Below are 21,276 nucleotides of genomic sequence, written 5' to 3'. Positions count from 1 at the left end.
TCAACAACTTTCTGTGGTAGAGAATTCCACAGGTTCACCACTCTCTGGGTGAAGAAGTTTCTCCTCATCTCGGTCCTAAATGGCTTACCCCTTATCCTTAGACTGTGACCCTGGTTCTGGATTTCCCCAACATTGGGAACATTCTTCCTGCATCTAACCTGTCTAAACCCATCAGAATTTTAAACGTTTCTATGAGGTCCCCTCTCATTCTTCTGAACTCCAGTGAATACAAGCCCAGTTGATCCAGTCTTTCTTGATAGGTCAGTCCCGCCATCCCGGGAATCAGTCTGGTGAACCTTCGCTGCACTCCCTCAATAGCAAGAATATCCTTCTTCAAGTTAGGAGACCAAAACTGTACACAATACTCCAGGTGTGGCCTCACCAAGACCCTGTACAACTGTAGTAACACCTCCCTGCCCCTGTACTCAAATCCCCTCGCTATGAAGGCCAACATACTAATTGCCGCCTTCACCGCCTGCTGTACCTGCATGCCAACTTTCAATGACTGATGTACCATGACACCCAGGTCTCGTTGCACCTCCCCTTTTCCTAATCAGCCGCCATTCAGATAATATTCTGCCTTTGTGTTTTTGCCCCCAAAGTGGATAACCTCACATTTATCCACATTATACTTCATCTGCCATGCATTTGCCCACTCACCTAACCTGTCCAAGTCACCCTGCAGCCTCTTAGCGTTCTCCTCGCACCTCGCAACGCCACCCAGTTTCGTGTCATCTGGAGATATTACACTCAATTCCTTCATCTAAATCATTAATATATATTGTAAATAGCTGGGGTCCCAGCATTGAGCCCTGCGGCACCCCACTAGTCACTGCCTGCCATTCTGAAAAGGACCCATTTATCCCGACTCTCTGCTTCCTATCTGCCAACCAGTTCTCTATCCACGTCAGTACGTTACCCCCAATACCATGTGCTTTAATTTTGCACACGAATCTCTTGGGTGGGACCTTGTCAAAAGCCTTTTGAAAGTCCAAATACATCACATCCACTGGTTCTCCTTTGTCCACTCTACTAGTTACATTCACAAAAAATTCCAGAAGATTTGTCAAGCATGATTTCCCTTTCATAAATCCATGTTGACTTGGACCGATCCTGTCGCTGCTTTCCAAATGCGCTGTTATTTCATCTTTAATAATTGATTCCAACATTTTCCCCACTACTGATGTCAGGCTAACCAGTCTATAATTACCTGTTTTCTCTCACCCTCCTTTTTTAAAAAGTGGTTTTACATTAGCTACCCTCCAGTCTTTCGGAACTGATCCAGAGTCGATAGACTGTTGGAAAATGATCACCAAATGCATCCACTATTTCTAGGGCCACTTCCTTAAGTACTCTGGGATGCAGCCAATCAGGCCCCGGAGATTTATCGGCCTTCAATCCCATCAATTTCCGAAACACAATTTCCCACCTAATAACGATATCCTTCAGTTCCTCCTTCTCACTAGACTCTCTGTCCCTAGTTATTTGTGTCTTCCTCCATGAAGACAGAACCAAAGTATTTGTTCAACTGGTCTGCCATTTCTTTGTTCCCCATTATAAATTCACCTGACTCTGACTGCAAAGGACCTACGTTTATCTTCACTAATCTTTTTCTCTTCACATATATCTATAGAAGCTTTTGTAGTCGGTTTTTATGTTCCCGGCAAGTTTCCTCTCATACTCTATTTTCCCCTTCCTAATTAAACCCTTTGTCCTCCTCTGCTGAATTCAAATTTTCTCCCAGTCCTCTGGTTTGCTGCCTTTTCGGGGCAATTTATATGCCTCTTCCTTGGATCTAACATGATCCTTAATTTCCCTTGTTAGCCACGGTTGAGTCACCTGTTTTATTTTTATTCCAGACGGGGATGTACAATTATCGAAGTTCATCCTTGTGATCTTTAAATGTCTTCCATTGCCGATCCACCGTCAACCCTTTAAGTATCATTTGCGAGTCTATTCTAGCCAATTCACGTCTCATACCATCGAAGTTACCTTTCCTTAAGTTCAGGACCCTAGTCTCTGAATTAACTGTGTCGCTCTCCATCTTAATAAGGAATATTATGGTCACTCTTCCCGAAGGGGCCTCGCACACAAGATTGCTAATTAGTCCTTTCTCATTACAATTCACCCAGTCTAGGATGGCCAGACCTCTCATAAGAACATAAAAATTAGGAACAGGAGTAGGCCATCTAGCCCCTCGAGCCTGCTCCGCCATTCAAAAAGATCATGGCTGATCTGGCCGTGGACTGAGCTCCACTTACCCGCCCGCTCCCCACAACCCTTAATTCCCTTATTGGTTAAAAATCTATCTATCTGTGATTTGAATACATTCAATGAGTTGGCCTCAACTGCTTCCTTGGGCAGAGAATTCCACAGATTCACAACCCTCTGGGAGAAGAAATTCCTTCTCAACTCGGTTTTAAATTGGCTCCCCCGTATTTTGAAGCTGTCCTCCCTAGTTCTAGTCTTCCCGACCAGTGGAAACAACCTCTCTGCCTCTATCGTGTCTATCCCTTTCATTATTTTAAATGTTTCTATAAGATCACCCCTCATCCTTCTGAACTCCAACGAGTAAAGACCCAGTCTACTCAATCTATCATCATAAGGTAACCCTCTCATCTCCGGAATCAGCCGAGTGAATCAGTCTGTACCCCCTCCAAGGCTAGTATATCCTTCCTTAAGTTAGGTGACCAAAACTGCACGCAGTACTCCAGGTGCGGCCTCACCAATACCCTGTACAGTTGCAGCAGGACCTCCCTGCTTTTGTACTCCATCCCTCTCGCAATGAAGGCCAACATTCCATTCGCCTTCCTGATTACCTGCTGCACCTGCAAACTAACTTTTTGGGATTCATACACAAGGATCCTTGGAGATGGAGCACGCGGTGTCCACCGGTACGCTCGCGGCCTTCCGCGAGAGATGGGCACCGGAGGGACTGGAGTGCATCATCACGCCCGGCAACCAAATTTTAATTTGATTTTACGTTTTTAAGTTTAATTTGTTTTAATTGCCGGTGCTTTTAGTGTCCCCCTTCCCTTTTATAGGGGGCACTGGGGAAAATTGTGATTTTAGTGCCCAAAAAAAAACCAAAAAAAGAAAAAAACAAAAAAAGGGGGAAAAAAAAAAGGGCCTTGTCAATGTCTGGAGTGTCACCCAGGTCGGGTGGCACCGTTTAATGTTTTATGTTTTTGCAGGTGAACTCCAAAAAGAGTTTCATGCACAAGGACCCCCAGGTCCCTCTGCACCGCAGCATGTTGCAATTTCTCCCCATTCAAATAATATTCCCTTTTACTGTTTTTTTTTCCCAAGGTGAATGACCTCACATTTTCCGACATTGTATTCCATCTGCCAAACCTTAGCCCATTCGCTTAACCTATCTAAATCTCTTTGCAGCCTCTCTGTGTCCTCTAACAACCCGCTTTCCCACTAATCTTTGTGTCATCTGCAAATTTTGTTACACTACACTCTGTCCCCTCTTTCAGGTCATTTATGTATATTGTCAACAGTTGTGGTCCCAGCACCGATCCCTGTGGCACACTACTAACCATCGATTTCCAACCCGAAAAGGACCCATTTATTCCTACTCTCTGCTTTCTGTTAGCCAGACAATTCTCTATCCATGCTAATACATTTCCTCTGACTCCGCGTACCTTTATCTTCTGCAGTAACCTTTTGTGTGGCACCTTATCGAATGCCTTTTGGAAATCTAAATACACCACATCCATCGGTACACCTCTATCCACCATGCTCGTTATATCCTCAAAGAATTCCAGTAAATTAGTTAAACATGATTTCCCCTTCATGAATCCATGTTGCGTCTGCTTGATTGCACTATTCCTATCTAGATGTCCCGCTATTTCTTCCTTAATGATAGCTTCAAGCATTTTCCCCACTACAGATGTTAAACTAACCGGCCTACCGTTACCTGCCTTTTGTCACCCCCTTTTTTAATCAGAGGCGTTACATTAGCTGCTTTCCAATCCGATGGTACCTCCCCAGAGTCCAGAGAATTTTGGTAGATTATAACGAATGCATCTGCTATAACTTCCGCCATCTCTTTTAATACCCTGGGATGCATTTCATCAGGACCAGGGAACTTGTCTACCTTGAGTCCCATTAGCCTGTCCAGCACTACCTCCCTAGTGATAGTGATTGTCTCAAGGTCCTCCCTTCCCACATTCCCGTGACCAGCAATTTCTGGCATGGTTTCTGTGTCTTCCACTGTGAAGACCGAAGCAAAATAATTGTTTAAGGTCTCAGCCATTTCCACATTTCCCATTATTAAATCCCCCTTCTCATCTTCTAAGGGACCAACATTTACTTTAGTCACTCTCTTCCGTTTTATATATCGGTAAAAGCTTTTACTCTCGTTGGTTCCTCAACATATTGGTCCAGAAAATCATCCCTAATACACTCAAGGAAATCCTCCTCTATCGTATTGCTACCAGTTTGGTTAGCCCAATCTATATGTAGATTAAAGTCGCCCATGATAACTGCCGTACCTTTATTGCATGCATTCCTAATTTCTTGTTTGATGCTGTCCCCAACCTCACTTCTACTGTTTGGTGGTCTGTACACAACTCCCACTAGTGTTTTCTGCCCTTTGGTATTCCGCAGCTTCACCCATACAGATTCCACATCATCCAAGCTAATGTCCTTCCTTACTATTGCGTTAATTTCCTCTTTAACCAGCAACGCTACCACACCTCCTTTTCCTTTCTGTCTATCCTTCCTGAACGTTGAATACACCTGGATGTTGAGTTCCCAGCCTTGGTCACCCTGGAGCCATGTCTCCGTGATGCCAATTATATCATATTCATTAATTGCTGCCGGTACAGTTAATTCGTCCACCTTATTATGAATACTCCTCGCATTGAGGCACAGAGCCTTCAGGCTTCTCTTTTTAACACACTTTGCCCTTTTAGAATTTTGCTGCAATGTGGCCCTTTTTGTTTTTTGCCTTGGGTTTCTCTGCCCTCCACTTTTACTTTTCTTCTTTCTATCTTTTGCTTCTGATCCTATTTTACTTCCCTCTGTCTCCCTGCAGAGGTTCCCACCCCCCTGCCATATTAGTTTAACCCCTCCCCAACAGCACTAGCAAACACTCCCCCTAGGATGTTGGTTCCGGTCCTGCCCAGGTGCAGACCTTCTGGTTTGTACTGGTCCCACCTCCACTAGAACCGATTCCAATGTCCCAGGAATTTGAATCCCTCTCTTCTGCACCATTCCTCAAGCCACGTATTCATCTGAGCTATCCTGCAATTCCTACTCTGACTCGCACATGGCACTGGTAGCAATCCTGAGATTACTACCTTTTGAGGTCCTACTTTTTAATTGAATTCCAGATCCCTAAATTCAGCTTGTAGGACCTCATCCCGTTTTTTACCTATATTATTGGTACCGATATGCACTACGACAACTGGCTCCCTCCCTTTTCAAAATGTCCTGCACCCGCTCCGAGACACCCTTGACCCTTGCACCAGGGAGGCAACATACCATCCTGGAGTCTTGATTGCGGCCGCAGAACCGTCTATCTATTCCCCTTACAATCGAGTCCCCTATCACTCTCGGAGGAGTGTGAAATATTAGATGAGATAAACATAGCATGGGAGGAAGTATTAAGGGGCTTAGCAGCTTTGAAAGTGGATAAATCCCCAGACCCGGATGAAATGTATCCTAGGCTGTTAAGAGAAGCAAAAGAGGAAGTAGCAGAGGCGCTGACCATCATTTTCCAGTCCTCTCTGGCGACAGGTGTGTTGCCACAGGACTGCAGGACTGCTAATGTTGTACCTTTGTTTAAAAAGAGTGAAAGGAATAGACCGAGTAATTACAGACCAGTCAGCCTAACCACAGTGGTGGGAACATTATTGGAAAAAAATCTTGAGGGACAGGATATACCTTCATTTGGAAAGACATGGATTCATCAAGGTCAGTCAGCATGGATTTGTTATGGTAAGGCCATGTCTGACTAACTTGATTGAATTTTGAGAGGAAGTAACCAGGAAGGTCGATGAGGGCAGTGTGTATGATGTAGTGTATATGGATTTTAGCAAAGCTTTTGACAAGGTCCCACATGGCAGACTCGTCACGGAAGTAAAAGCCCGTGGGATCCAGGGCAAAGTGGCAAGTTGGATCCAAAATTGGCTCAGAGGCAGGAAGCAAATATTAATGGTTGATGGTTGTTTTTGTGACTGGAAGGCTGTATCCACAGTTCCACAGGGCTCAGTGCTGGGTCCCTTTCTTTTTGTGGTATATGTCAATGACTTGGACTTGAATGTTGGGGGTATGATTAAGAAGTTTGCAGATGACACTAAAATAGGCTGTGTGGCTGATAATGAAGAAGAAAGCTGCGGACTGCAGAGAGATATCAATGTACTGATCAGGTGGGAAGAACAGTGGCAAATAGAATTCGATTCGGATAAGTGTGAGGTGTTGCATTTGGGAAGGATACAAGGCAAGGGACTACACATTAAATGGTATTAAAGTGTAGAGGAACAAAGGGACCTTGGAGTGCAGCTCCCCAGATTCCTGAAGGTCACAGGCTCAGGTAAATAAGGTGTTTAAGAAGGCATGTGAAAAACTTGACTTTATTAATCGAGGCATGGCATACGAAAGCAAGGATGTTATGCTTGAACTGTATAAAACATTGGTTAGGCCGCAGCTGGAGTACTGTGTGCAGTTCTGATCACCACATTACAGGAAAGATATGACTGGAAAGGGTGCAGAGGAAATTTACAAGAATGTTGCTGGACTGGAGAATTTTGGCTACGATGAAAGATTGGAGATGCTGGGTCTGTTTTCCTTGGAACAGAGGAGACTGAGGGGAGACCTGATTGGGGTGTATAAAATGATGAGGGGCCTGGATAGAGTGAACAGGAAGGACCTGTTCCCCTTGGCAGAAGGGTCAACAACCAGGAAGCCTAGATTTAAAGTAATTGGGGGAGGTACAGAGGAGAAATGAGGGAAAATTTTGTTACCCAGAGTGTGGTGGGAATCGAACCCACTGCCTGAAAGGGTGATAGAGGCAGAAAGCCTCACCGCATTTACAAAATACTTGGATGTGCACTTAAAGTGCCATAACCTATAGGGCTTAGGACCAAGAGCTGGAAAGTGGGATTAGGCTGGGTAACTCTTGGTCGGCCGGCGTGGACACGATGCTGTAAATTTCTATGATTCTATGAATTCCATCTTAAGTTAAAACCCTTCCTTTAACATTTAGAACAGGAGCTGCTGATGATGAATAAAATGACACCAACCTTTTAAAAATTTCAAATGCAAGGAATGGGTGAAGACAGAAGGAAGTGGTGTTCGAAGGGGGAAGAGGAATGTGGATGGTGCATGATGTGGATAATGAGGGATACAAGGAAGTGGTTGGAGATGGCCTTGTCAGTCTTTGAAACCATGGAAATAGAGAGGCTGATGCCTCATGTGCAGTATTACGGGAGTACTTCATTGTCAGAAGTGCCGTTCTTTAGATGAGGCATGAAACCTCGGCTCTGTCTATTCAGGTGGATGTAAAAGCATGTTGCTATTTAGAAAAGAGTTCTCCTGGTGTCCGGCCAACATGCCTCCCTCAATCAACACCACCAAGCACAAGCGGTCGTTCATCTCATTGCTGTTTGTAAGACATTGCTGTTTGTAAGACCTTGCTGTACGTAAAATTGGTTACCGCATTCACCTCCAAAGAATGGTGATTGCACGTCAGAAGAAATGTATTCGCTGTTAATAGCTTTGGAGGGGTGGGGGCCCTTGTGCTAAATATATGCAAGTTATTTATGAAAGCAGTGCACCTTGTATTTGATTTTTTTTTTTAAGAAGGTCATTTTATTCATCTAAAGACTGAAGGAAGAGTTTTAACTTAAGCTGGAATTGTTCTCCTCAGAGCAGAGAAGGTTAAGGGGAGAGTCAATAGAGGTAGTCAAAATTATGAGGGATTTTTGTAAAGTAAATGAGGAGAAACTGTTTTCGCTCATGGGTGGATTGTTAACCAAAGGACACAGATTTAAAATAATTGGCAAAAGATGAGGAGGAGAAGGGGGAAATTTGGCAAAAAAAATTTACGCAACGAGTTGTTATGATCTGGAACGTACTGCTTGAAGGTGTAGTGGAAGCACATTCAAAGTAACTTTCAAAAGGGAATTGGATATAGTTGAAAAGGAAAGATTTTCAGAACTATGGGAAAAAATGGGGGATTACGATTAATTGGATAGCTCTTCAAAAGAACCGGCACAGGCACGATGGTTCGAATGGCCTCCTTCTGTGCTCTAAGATTCTATGATTCGACAATGAGACTGGCAGATAACATGAGGTGAGAGTGCTGGCAGCTGCTTCACTGCACACTCACTCTCAGAGTGACCGAAAACTAAAATATCTAAAAATAGGTTGAAGGAAACGGATTAAGAACTTCCACAGGTCAATCCTGTACCAAAGCAGGCCACCACCATCTAGTGATAGGATGGAGTACTTCAAGTCGGATCCACTTATGATAGAGCTGAAATTCTGGGCTGATTTTGCGAGCGAGCATTGTTCGGTGGGCAATCTGAACGCACAAAAATCGTAACATCAGGAGCGCGCTGCCCACGATTTTCCCGCATGCTCTGACGGCAGGCAAGGATGCCCTCCAGCAGAACCAGATCAGAAAATGACACACTTGCTTTGAACTCTCAAAATTATCTCACCAAATAAATAAAGTCGTGCCTCACTGTATTTATATAATATTGTAAAAGGTTAATGTGTGCTTTATGTATAATTCATAATTTGCTCCTCTACAATTTACCTGCTAGTGGGCCTATAGAATACACCTAGTCGTGTATTATACAATCCTTATTTAAGCTACACCATTCTGTGACACGGCTGCTATGAGCTGCGCACTTCTACTAGGTGTACATAAGAACATAAGAAATAGGAGCAGGAGTAGGCCATATGGCCCCTCGAGCCTGCTCGGCCATTTAATACGATCATGGCTGATCCGATCATGGGCTTCCCTGCTCGCTCTCCATAACCCCTTATTCCCTTATCGTTTAAGAAACTGTCTATTTCTGTCTTAAATTTATTCAATGTCCCAGCTTCCACAGCTCTCTGAGGCAGTGAATTCCACAGATTTACAATCCTCTGAGAGAAGAAATTTCTTCTCACCTCAGTTTTAAATGGGCGGTCCCTTATTCTAAGATTATGCCCTCTAGTTCTAGTCTTCCCTATCAGTGGAAACATCATCTCTACATCCACTCCGTCAAGCCCCCTCATAATCTTTTACGTTTCGATAAGATCACCTCTCATTCTTCTGAATTCCAATGAGTAGAGGCCCAACCGACTCAACCTTTCCTCATAAGTCAACCCACTCATCTCCGGAATCAACCTTGTGAACCTTCTTTGAACTGCCTCCAAAACAAGTATATCCTTTTGTAAATATGGAAACCAAAACTGCACGCAGTATTCCAGGTGTGGCCTCACCAATACCCTGTACAACTGTAGCAAGACTTCTCTGCTTTTATACTCCATCCCCTTTGCAATAAAGGCCAAGATTCCATTGGCCTTCCTGATCACTTGCTGTACCTGCATACGAACCTTTTGTGTTTCATGCACAAGTATCCCCAGGTCTCGCTGTACTACAGCATTTTGCAATCTTTCTCCATTTAAATAATAACTTGATCTTTGATTTTTTTCTGCCAAAGTGCATGACCTCACACTTTCCAACATTATACTCCATCTGCCAAATTTTTGCCCACTCACTTAGCCTATGTCCTTTTGCAGATTTTTTGTGTCCTCCTCACACATTGCCTTTCCTCCCATCTTTGTATCATCAGCAAACTTGGCTACGTTATACTCGGTCCCTTCCTCCAAGTCGTTAATATAGATTGTATATAGTTGGGGTCCCAGCACTGATCCCTGCGGCACCCCACTGGTTACTGATTGGCCAACCCGAGAATGAACCATTTATCCTTACTCTCTGTTTTCTGTTAGTTAGTCAATCCTCTATCCATGCTAATATATTACCCCCAACCCCGTGAACTTTTATCTTGTGCAGCAACCTTTTATGTGGTACCTTGTCAAATGCCTTCTGGAAGTCCAACTATACCACATCCACTGGTTCCCCTTTATTCACCCTGTTCGTTACATGCTCAAAGTAACTTCATAAGTTCCAGGGGCTAAAAATTCGATTGCGTAGCACCTGTTGTTTGGGCACTGCTGGTACCATTTTGGGTCAGAAATGGCATTTGAGCCACGCGTGCACACTTCTGGTGTGGGCCGTGCCGGTTGCCATCTTGGTGAGGACGTTAGCATCAGCGTTGCAAGCATGCACCATAAGTATGTAGAGTAGGCATATCATGATGTCAATCAATGCGCAATGCTGATTCGACACCAGTGTTGCCACTTTCATCTTCAACACAGGAACTAAAGCCCTGTGTTAACCTCGCACAAATGAATATGCGTTCTGCAGCTGCAAGGACCCCCTTCCTGTGATATTTAAAGGGATCATCAACCACTCTCCGGTGAGTTGCTGATTAATTTCCACTGGCTCTGTAAGTGTTTAGAGCTTTCTAGAGTTGTGTAAAGTTGATGAGGTGACAGAGTGTTGCTGCAAGTAGAGAAGGCTTTGGTTCTGACTTCAAGGGTTCTGGTCATACCACTTGCTCTCAGTCAAGGTGCTCTAGTTGTCATCCCTTTTGGCCTGCAAGATGACAGGGAGATTGAGAAGAGGCATCGAAGAAGAGGACAAACTTTGTTAAGGAGAATGTTACAGTGATGGAGAGAGAGGTTGTCCTGGAGGGGTCAAGGACAGAATCTGTCTGGTTAGAGTTAAGAAACAATAGAGGTGCCATTACACAACGAGGTGTATTCTACAGGCCACCAACTAGTGGGAAAATTATGGAGAAGCAAATTTGCAGAGAAATTACAGAGAAGTGCAAGAACTATAGAGTAGTGGTAATGGGGGACTTCAACTATCCTAATATAGGGATCAAATTTGGCCCACCTCTTTTTTCGGCACACTTACTGGAGCTACGCCGCATTTCTCCATTGATAAGTGCGTCGAAAAAAATCACTCCCCACTTTGGCGATTGTCCGGCCTCTCCTCGGTCTTTGCATAGCGTGGCCAGTCGGGTCGGTGGCGGAGCTAGCATCCTGCGCTGAAAACAGTGCACGTCTACACATGCGCAGTGGAGTGTCTGCGCATGCGCAGTAGCTCCTCGCCCCCAGCCTCTCTGTGTGCATGGGACCTGATTCCCGTCCCTATCCCTGGCCGAGTGGCCTCCCGGTGCGATCGACCTCAGGTTTGAAATTTTATGCACTGTAGCTATTTTTGAATTTTCTTAATGGCTTGTCATTTTTCTGGACTTCTGGATATTTTGAAAAAAATTATGTAAATATGTTTTGTCTCTTGTGAATAGTGGTGACCATTTGTCAAGCCTATTTACCTGGTGCTATTGTGAAAGAAGAACATAAGTGATGGAGCAACACTGAGAGAATATCTTATTTATTGAAGTAGACTTTATTTAGATAATATGGACTCAGTTTTGGCACAGTATAATCATTGCAAACAAATAGTGTTTAAATTAGTTGTGAGATTAGGGCAATGATGTCCTGTATAGCTGTTGGATCCTATTCACATTCTTTAGTCAAGTCATTAAGTTCTGCTGGCCTCTGATGTACCTATCTGCGCTGATTTCTTAACTCTCCGCAAGGGTTTTCTGAAGTGGCCACATACACTGGCCTAATTAGATTTGGAGTACTATTAGCTGGCCAAAGTGGCCTAATGGCCAAAACTGGCGTAGATGGCTGGTAACGCCTCCTTTTGAGAAAATCTAAACTAAACTAAAAAAAATCGTAACTAACTCACTTACACTGGCGCAAATTGAATGTGCAAAATGGGGATTTTTAAGATACTCCAGAAAAATCAAGTTGCTCAAAAAAAAACGGAGCAACTCCTGGTCAATTTTGAGCCCATAGACTGGGATGATAATAGTGGTAGAGAGGGAAAAAAATTCTGAAGTGTGTTCACGAGAACTATCTTGATCAGTATGTTCCCGGCCCAACGAGGAAGGAGGCAATACTGGATTTGGTTGTGGGGAATGAGGCAGGTCAAGTGGAGCAAGTATTAGTAGGTGCACATTGAGGGAACAGTGATCATAGTATCATAAGGTTTTGATTAGCTATGGAAAAAGACAGGGAGCAATCTCGAGTAAAAATACTTAATTGGTGGGAAGCAAATTTCAGTGGGATGAGAACGGATCTAGCCCGGGTAAATCTGAATCAAAGATTGGCAGGCAAAACTGTATTGAAACAATGGGCTACCATTAAAGAGGAAATAGTTCAGGTACAGTCAAGGTATATTCCCACTAGGAAAGGTAGGGCAACTAAAGTTAGAGCTCCCTGGATGATGAAAGAGACAGAGAGTAAAATGAAGCAGAAAAAGAGTGTTTATGACAGATGTCTGGTCAAGAATACATCTGAGAATTAGGCTAAATATAGAAAATTCAGAGGAGATGTGCAAAAGAAAATAAGAGGGTCAAAGACAGAGTATGAGAATAGATTGGCAGCTAACATAAAAGGCAATCCATAAGTCTTCGATAGGCATATAAATAGTAAATGTGTTGTAAGAGGAGGGGTGGGGCGAATTAGGGACCAAAAAAAAGACCTACGCATGAAGGCAGAGGGTATAGCTGAGGTACTAAATGAGTACTTTGCATCTGTCTCCAGCAAGGAAGAAGATGTTGCCATAGACATAGTAAAGGAGGAGTTAGAGGAGATACTGGATGGGATAACTCCACTGCTCTTTCCCCGTAGCCCTGCAATTTTCTTACGTTCAGGCACTTATCCAACTCAATTTTGAAAGCAGCATGCGCCGCATCTAAAAGCTGAGATGTACCGCAACTGCAAAGGTTATCACTCGCTGAATGTGCAGTTGGTGTGCGACCTTGCTCAGCACATCATGATGGTGAATGCCCGGTATCCTGGCAGTAGTCATGATGCTTTTATTCTGCGCCAGTTCGCTGTTCCCTTAGTCTTTGAACCACCAAGACAAACCAGAAGGTGACTACTGGGCAACAAGGGCTATCCATTGACCATGTGCCTCATGATTCCGCTCTGCAACCCAACCACACATGGGCAGCATGCGTACAATGAGAGCCATGCTGCGGCGCAAAATCTGATAGAGCAGATTGACATCCTTAAATAATGCCTATGCTACCTGGACCACTCTGGAGGAGCCTTGTAGTCACCAGAGCGCATCTCAATGCTGCATGCTCCACAACCTCGCCATCATGAGGGCACAACATTTGCCACCAGGCGTACTACGAGCAGCTGAGGAGGAGGAAGCGGCAGAGGAGGACATGGAAGGAAGGAAGCAACCCAGACAGCCCCATTCTGCCTGGGCTGTCTGTGAGCAACTCATCGACTGCGGTATGAGTGAACGCGGCACCAATTCCACATTCAACATTACTCCCACACCTTACCATCCCTCTGTTACTGACCATCACAGAGTCTGCTTGGCTTGCATGACAGAAGTCTGAGCTTCCACTGCAGCACTCAAGATGTTGGGTGGCTTGTCGTTGTGCTCCAGTGGAAGCTGAGCCATCAGACAGTGCACCATGATTGAATCCACAAGTATGCTAATGGATCTTCCCACTCCTTCCATGCTGGAAATCATGGGCTCAAAGATCTGCGCAAAGCCCTGTGCAAGATTGGTGCCGGACTCCTCCATGCTCTTGACATTGCACTCAGGCTTTCTGGCAGGCCTGGCAATGCACCAAGTATTTCATTGTGCATACCGATCAGCTTTAGGCTGCCCCATCATAGTCCTCATCCGAGTCATCTGCAGCAGAACTCATGTGCGACTTTGCCTTCCGGGGACCTGGCAAAGGGAGCACTACCCTTTCCCCCTGCAGCCCACTCGTGCCCGGTGACTAGCTACATATAGATCCCACCTCTAAGCTACGCTCTGAACGCCGCGCAGTGCCAGTCGAGAGCTGCTGGCTGCAAGTGTCACATCGAGTGACAGTGTTTCTTCTTCACACTCCTCCTTCTGCTTGAACCACTAGCTGCGCAGGTTGGATTTCTTGGATCTCTGAAATGAGAAAGGCACAAGTGTAGGGTTGTGGTGAGGGGAGGGGGTAAAAGCAAGAGGTACATGTGCACAATGTGCAGCTTGTAACTCAGAAGAGATTGTGGGATGTAAGAAGGAGGATAACGTATGTGGATACCGCATCTTGTATTGTTTCAGCTCTGTCGCTGGCCACAGGCTTAGCCATGCCCCTCCCAAGAATGGTCAGCGCTGTCTCCTCCGTGGGGGTGAAGTGATGGAGGCCAGCCTATCCCCTGCAGCTTAGGTTCTTCTGGCACCAACCTTTCATCAGTGGGTGAGGTGCAATGTATTTGGGCGATGTGCCTGTCATTGTTGAATAGCTGACTGTGCAAGATGTGGGTGTGAGGCTTGCAGAAGTGGTAAGTTTGTGAGGGTGAAGCTATGAATGTGAGATGTGTGTCGTGTTTGGTCGAGATTGTTGGTAGGTAAGTTATGGGGGTGTGGTGCATTGAGCAATGTGTGAGGTTAGTGGTGGAATATGGCATTTGAAGATGAATTCAGTGACCTTGATCACTCGTGTGAGGTCATTAAACTTCTTCCTGCACTGCATCCAGGTTTTTGGGGCCACACTGCTGGCATTCACCACAGTGGCTATCTGCTACCACTGCACTTTGCTCTGTTGCCTGGAGGGCCTCCTGACTTCTGTGGAAAGGGGACCTCCTCCTATTGACCTCCTACATCAAGGCCTCCAGTGCTGCATAGGAGAACCTTGGTTCACGCTCTCTCCCCTGTTATGCCATAGTTAATTGTTCTTTTCCATTGTCTTTGCCAGCCAATACAGTGATCTGCTGCAGGCAGAATGCATCTTCCCTATAAGAGGTGCAGACTGCCTTTTAGTAGTGCAGCCTAGCTTTAATTGGTGCTATCCTGAGCCCCCTGCTGAGTGTCCACCACTCAGCAGCGCATTGAGCACTGGGATGAACGGCACAATCATGGAAATGAGCAGGCAGCATGAAGTTTACAGTCCTCTGAATGGACGCGGGTAGATCACGCATTGCGATCCCCTTGCCTGTTTTCGGGGGTAATTGAATTTCTAGTCCCAGATCGCTATACCTGTACAAGTACCTAAAGCTTCAGTGTTCATAGCTGCCGACCCATGTAGATTGCCCTTGAGTATCCTGGAATTAAAGATTAATATTCTGGACAATATTGGGAGCCTGGGAGAAAAAAACTCAGTGCACATTTTCTTCTCCTGTTTCACTCCAGCTGGACTCTCAGGGATGTAATGTGCCTAGGATGCAATGTGCCCCTGTCCTCATGCGCATTCAAACCTATAAAAGCACATGATGGATAGAGTGATTTTTCTGGCATGCAGAGGATTCTTGGTATTGGAGCAGTTAATGGACCAGTTGCCGCGAGGTTTCATGTGTCAGGAAACCAATAGTGGGGGCAGGGTCATCATAGATGGGACGTCACATGATGAAACTTCCCAGAATATGGTCCAACCAGAGTTGGTAATTTGAGCAGCATCACTGATGCACTGAGGAAAATTCACAATCCTGACTACACAGGCAATGCAATGGGAGATCAACTGGTAAGTTACATGATTGAGTTTAGCATAGAGTAACACAATTTGCAACATATAATCTGTACATTATAGGCTGGAAATCATTAAGTACAGGTGCCTAGTAAATAGGATCACCTGTGCATAGATTGTACTCTATTCCTACATACGAACAATGACGGATAGATAAAGACATTTTGGTCCATCGAGCCTGTCCTACACAATTGCGATACCTTGTGTATCACAACATATACACTGTACTCCACCCAAAACCATGTGATCTGGGAGAGGCAAAAAACGAGTTTAAAAAACCAAGGCCAATTTGGGGGGGGGAAAATAGGAAATTCCTCCCTGACCCATCTAGGCGATTGAAGCTAGTTCAGGAGATCTATTCTATGCAGGGTATTGTATCTCTGTATTTATAACAGCACAGTTGGCTTGCCTTCGCTGCATCTTGTTGATAGTGCACTGACTGAGTTTGTGACTGTTCTGTGTTACAGGGTGAAACCAACCGAATTATTGCATCCCACACAATGAATAAGAACTCTTCCAGGTCTCACTGCATCTTCACAGTTTATGTCGAGGTAAGCTCAGTTTTGATCACTTTGGCTTGCAGTCCTCTGAGCCATTCCATCATACACACATGGATTCTTGTTACTTATGGACCAATCTCACAGACTACCTGTACAAATCCCAAATGTTAGTGACTTATTTAAATTCTGTACATTCCAGAGCATGAGCCAACAGGATAGATGTGAAAGCTGGAGTGATGCAAAGTTATAAGTTTGTGTTTTAAAGCAAATGCATGTATTCACGCAAGTTTCATTTTCTTTAAAGTGGTGGAAATGCTACTGAGCTAAGATTTCCGTACTGGGTAAATATTATTTTTTAATTGTTGGCCTACGTCAGGGAATCGATTTAAAAACCTCAAACCCATTGTGTTATGCTAGCCCATTGCCAGGTGCTCAGCAAAGGTTGTCTGGTGTAGGCCTTCCTTTCAGGTTGTGAACAGAGGAAGATAAAAGACAGAGGGCAAGCTGTCACCAGGCTCATAAGTTTGCCATGCACTACAGTAGTCAGAAATATTTTATTTAAACCAAGTATGATGACCCACTGATATAGGAAAGCATGCCATTTTCATTATTCTTGAATTAAGTGAGTTCAATCATAACTGTTGCTCTGTATGTTCACTTGTTGTGGATATACTTTAATTCTCTTCCTTTGTAGACTCGATGGAAGGAGGCTTCAGAGGTCAAGTACTTGTCCTCAAAGCTTAACATGGTGGATCTCGCAGGTTCTGAGCGCCTGGGAAAGACTGGAGTGAGTGACAATCAAAATGCATTATCCTGCTGGTTTTTGTGTCAGTTTGGCTCAGTTGGTAGTTCTCCAGGTCAGATAGTTGTGGACTTGTGGCCCACACAATGAGAGGATTGGTCATAGAAAATAGGAAGAGTAGTAGGCCATTCGGCCCTTCGAGTCTGCACCGCCATTCTATATGATCATGGCTGAGACAGGAATAATAAACGATCTCCTAGTAAAAGATCCTCTCGGTATGGTTGAATTTGTAATCCAGATTGAGGGTGAGGAAGTAGTGTCTCAAACGAGCGTACTATGCTTTAACAAAGTGGACCACAGTGGGATGAGGGCAGAGTTGACTAAAGTACACTGGGAACACAGACTAAATGATGGCACAATTGAGGAACAGTGGAGAACTTTTAAGGAGCTCTTTCATAGTGCTCAACAAAAATATATTCCAGTGAAAAAGAAGAGTGGTAAGAGAAGGGACAACCAGCCATGGATAACCAAGGAAATAAAGGAGAGTATCAAATTAAAAACCAATGCGTATAAGGTGGCCAAGGTTAGTGGGAAACTAGAAGATTGGGAAAATTTTAAATGACAGCAATGAATGACTAAGAAAGCAATAAAGAAAGGAAAGATAGATTACGAAAGTAAACTTGCACAAAACATAAAAACAGATAGTAAAAGCTTTTACCGATATATAAAACGGAAAAGAGTGACTAAAGTAAATGTTGGTCCCTTAGAAGATGAGAAGGGGGATTTAATAATGGGAAATGTGGAAATGGCTGAGACATTAAACAATTATTTTGCTTCGGTCTTCACAGTGGAAGACACAAAAACCATGCCAAAAATTGCTGGTCACGGGAATGTGGGAAGGGAGGACCTTGAGATAATCACTATCACTAGTGGGGTTGTGCTGGACAGGCTAATGGGACTCAAGGTAGACAAGTCCCCTGGTCCTGATGAAATGCATCCCAGGGTATTAAAAGAGATGGCGGAAGTTATAGCAGATGCATTCGTTATAATCTACCAAAATTCTCTGGACTCTGGGGAGGTACCATCGGATTCGAAAGCAGCTAATGTAACGCCTCTGTTTAAAAAAGGGGGCAGACAAAAGGCAGGTAACTATAGGCCAGTTAGTTTAACATCTGTATTGGGGGAAAATGCTTGAAGATATCATTAAGGAAGAAATAGCGGGACATCTAGATAGGAATAGTGCAATCAAGCAGACACAACATGGATTCATGAAGGGGAAATCATGTTTAACCAATTTACTGGAATTCTTTGAGGATATAACGAGCATGGTAGATAGAGGTGTACCGATGGATGTGGTGTATTTAGATTTCCAAAAGGCATTCGATAAGGTGCCACACAAAAGGTTACTGCAGAAGATAAAGGTAGGCGGAGTCAGAGGAAATGTATTAGCATGGATAGAGAATTGTCTGGCTAACAGAAAGCAGAGAGTCGGGATAAATGGGTCCTTTTCGGGTTGGAAATCGGTGGTTAGTGGTGTGTCACAGGGATCGGTGCTGGGACCACAACTGTTTACAATATACATAGATGACCTGGAAGAGGGGACAGAGTGTAGTGTAACAAAATTTGCAGATGACACAAAGATTAGTGGGAAAGAGGGTTGTGTAGAGCATACAGAGAGGCTGCAAAGAGATTTAGATAGGTTAAGCGAATGGGCTAAGGTTTGGCAGATGTCGGAAAATGTGAGGTCATCCACCTTGGGGGAAAAAAAACAGTAAAAGGGAATATTATTTGAATGGGGAGAAATTACAACATGCTGCGGTGCAGAGGGACCTTGGGGTCCTTGTGCATGAATCCCAAAAAGTTAGTTTGCAGGTGCAGCAGGTAATCAGGAATGCAAATGGAATGTTGGCCTTCATTGCGAGAGGGATGGAGTACAAAAGCAGGGAGGTCCTGCTGCAACTGTACAGGGTATTGGTGAGGCCGCACCTGGAGTACTGCATGCAGTTTTGGTCTCCTTACTTAAGGAAGGATATACTGGCTTTGGAGGGGGTACAGAAACGATTCACTAGGCTGATTCCGGAGATGAGGGGTTACCTTATGATGATAGATTGAGTAGACTGGGTCTTTACTCGTTGGAGTTCAGAAGGATGAGGGGTGATCTTATAGAAACATTTAAAATAATGAAAGGGATAGACAAGATAGAGGTAGAGAGGTTGTTTCCACTGGTCGGGGAAACTAGAACTAGGGGGCACAGCCTCAAAATATGGGGGAGCCAATTTAAAACCGAGTTGTGAAGGAATTTCTTCTCCCAGAGGGTTGTGAATCTGTGGAATTCTATGCCCAAGGAAGCAGTTGAGGTTAGCTCATTGAATGTATTCAAATCACAGATAGATAGATTTTTAACCAATAAGGGAATTAAGGGTTACGGGGAGCGGGCGGGTAAGTGGAGCTGAGTCCACGGCCAGATCAGCCATGATCTTGTTGAATGGCGGAACAGGCTCGAGGGGCTAGATGGCCTACTCCTGTTCCTAATTCTTATGTTCTTATGATCCTCTATCTCAACACATTATTCCTGCTTTTTCTCCATACCCCTTGATGCCTTTTGTTACTAGAAATCTCTCTCTCTCTTAAATATATTCAGTGACTTGGTCTCTCCACAATCTTCTGTGGTAGAGAATTCCACGGGTTTATCACCCTCTGAGTGAAAACATTTCTCCTCATCTCGGTCCAAAATTTCCTACCCCATATCCTGAGACTGTGACACCTTGTTCTAGACTTCCCAGCCAGGGAAAACATCCTCCAGCATCCAGTCAATCCAACCCAGTCAGAATTTTGTATGTTTCCATGAGATCCCCTCTCATTCTTCTAAACTCTCGTGAATAAAGCCTAGTCGACCCAATCTCTGCTCATACGACAGCCCTGCCATCCCAGGAATCAGTCTGGTGAACCTTCGCTGTACTCCCTCTTTGGCAAGTATATCTTTTCTTGCGTAAGGAGACTAAAACTGCACACAATACTCCAGGTGCGGAGTCACCAATGCCCTGTATAACTGTAGTAAGACATTCTTGCTCCTGTACTCAAATCCTCTTGCAATGAAGGCCAACATATCATTTGCCTTCCCAACTGCTTGCTGCACCTGCATGTTTGCTTTCAATGACTGGTGTGCAAAGACACCAAGGTCCCTCAGTACATCGACACTTCCCAAGCCTTCACCATTTAAATAATACTTTGTCCTTAGTTTTTCCTACCAAAGTGGATAACTTCACATTTATCCACGTTATACTGCATCTGCCATGTGTTTGCCCACTCACTCAACCTATCTAAATCGCCTTGCAGCGTCATTGCATCCTCCTCACAACTCACAATCCCACCTGGTGGGCAGAAAATTGGCAAATGGAATTCAAACTGGAGAAGTGTGAGATAATGCATTTGGGAAGGGCTAACAAGGCAAGGTAATACACAGTAAATGGTAGGATACTGAGAAGTGTAGAGAAACAGAGGGACCTCGGCGTGCCTGTGCACAGATCTCTAAAGGTAGCAGGACAGGTAGATGTTTAAGAAGGCATGCGGGATGCTTTTCTTTATTGAATACAAGAGCTGGGAGGTTATGCGAGAACTGTATAAAATACTAGTTAGCCCACAGCTAGAATATTGCTTAAGGTTCTGGTCACCACATTACAGGAAAGATGTAATTGCACTAGAGAGGGTTCGGGGAGATTTACGAGGATCTTGCCAGGACTGGAGAATTTTAACGATGAGGAATGATTGGATAGGCTGGGGTTGTTTTCTTTGGAACAGAGGAGGCTGAAAGCCTGAAAGATGAGGTGCATAAAATTATGGGGGGGGGGGCCTAAACCGAGTGGATAGGAAGGACCTATTTCTTTTAGCAGAGAGGTTAATAACCTGGGGGCATAGATTTAAAGTAATCGGTAGAAGGATTACAAGGAAGTTGAGGAGAAATTGTTCACCCTGTGGGTGTTGGGGGGTCTAGATGAAGGAATTGAATGTAATATCTCCAAATTACACTAAGCTGGGTGGCAGTGTGAGCAGTGAGGAGGATACTAAGAGGCTGCAGGGTGACTGGGACAGGTTAGGTGCGTGGGCAAATACATGGCAGATGCAGTATAATGTAGATAAATGTGAGGTTATCCACTTTGGTGGTAAAAACAGGAAGGCAGATTATTATCTGAATGGTGACAGGTTAGTAAAAGGGGAGGTGCAACGAGACCTGGGTGTCATGGTACATCAGTCATTGAAAGATGTCATGCAGGTACAGTAGGCGGTGAAGAAGGCAAATGGCATGTTGGCCTCCATAGCGAGAGTATTCACGTATGGGAGCAGGGAGGTCTTACTACAGTTGTACAGGGCCACACCTTGAATATTGTGTACAATTTTGGTCTCCTAATCTGAGGAAGGT

The 21,276-nt window shown here is 44.4% G+C and overlaps 1 protein-coding gene across 2 annotated transcripts in view; it reads left to right on the top strand.

The window, feature by feature from the left end:
- kif9 (kinesin family member 9) overlaps positions 1 to 21,276 on the top strand; it is a 233,918-nt gene that overhangs the window by 42,654 nt on the left and 169,988 nt on the right. For both annotated transcript variants that reach the window (XM_070894741.1, XM_070894730.1), the window contains exons 6-7: positions 16,085 to 16,168; positions 16,812 to 16,904. In XM_070894741.1, coding sequence (XP_070750842.1) covers positions 16,085 to 16,168; positions 16,812 to 16,904 — 177 coding nt within the window. The remainder of the gene's footprint in view (positions 1 to 16,084; positions 16,169 to 16,811; positions 16,905 to 21,276) is intronic.

The sequence above is a fragment of the Pristiophorus japonicus genome, chromosome 1 (genome assembly GCF_044704955.1).
Source record: "Pristiophorus japonicus isolate sPriJap1 chromosome 1, sPriJap1.hap1, whole genome shotgun sequence".
NCBI lineage: Eukaryota > Metazoa > Chordata > Chondrichthyes > Pristiophoridae > Pristiophorus > Pristiophorus japonicus.
This window is presented reverse-complemented; position numbering and strand designations above follow the sequence as displayed.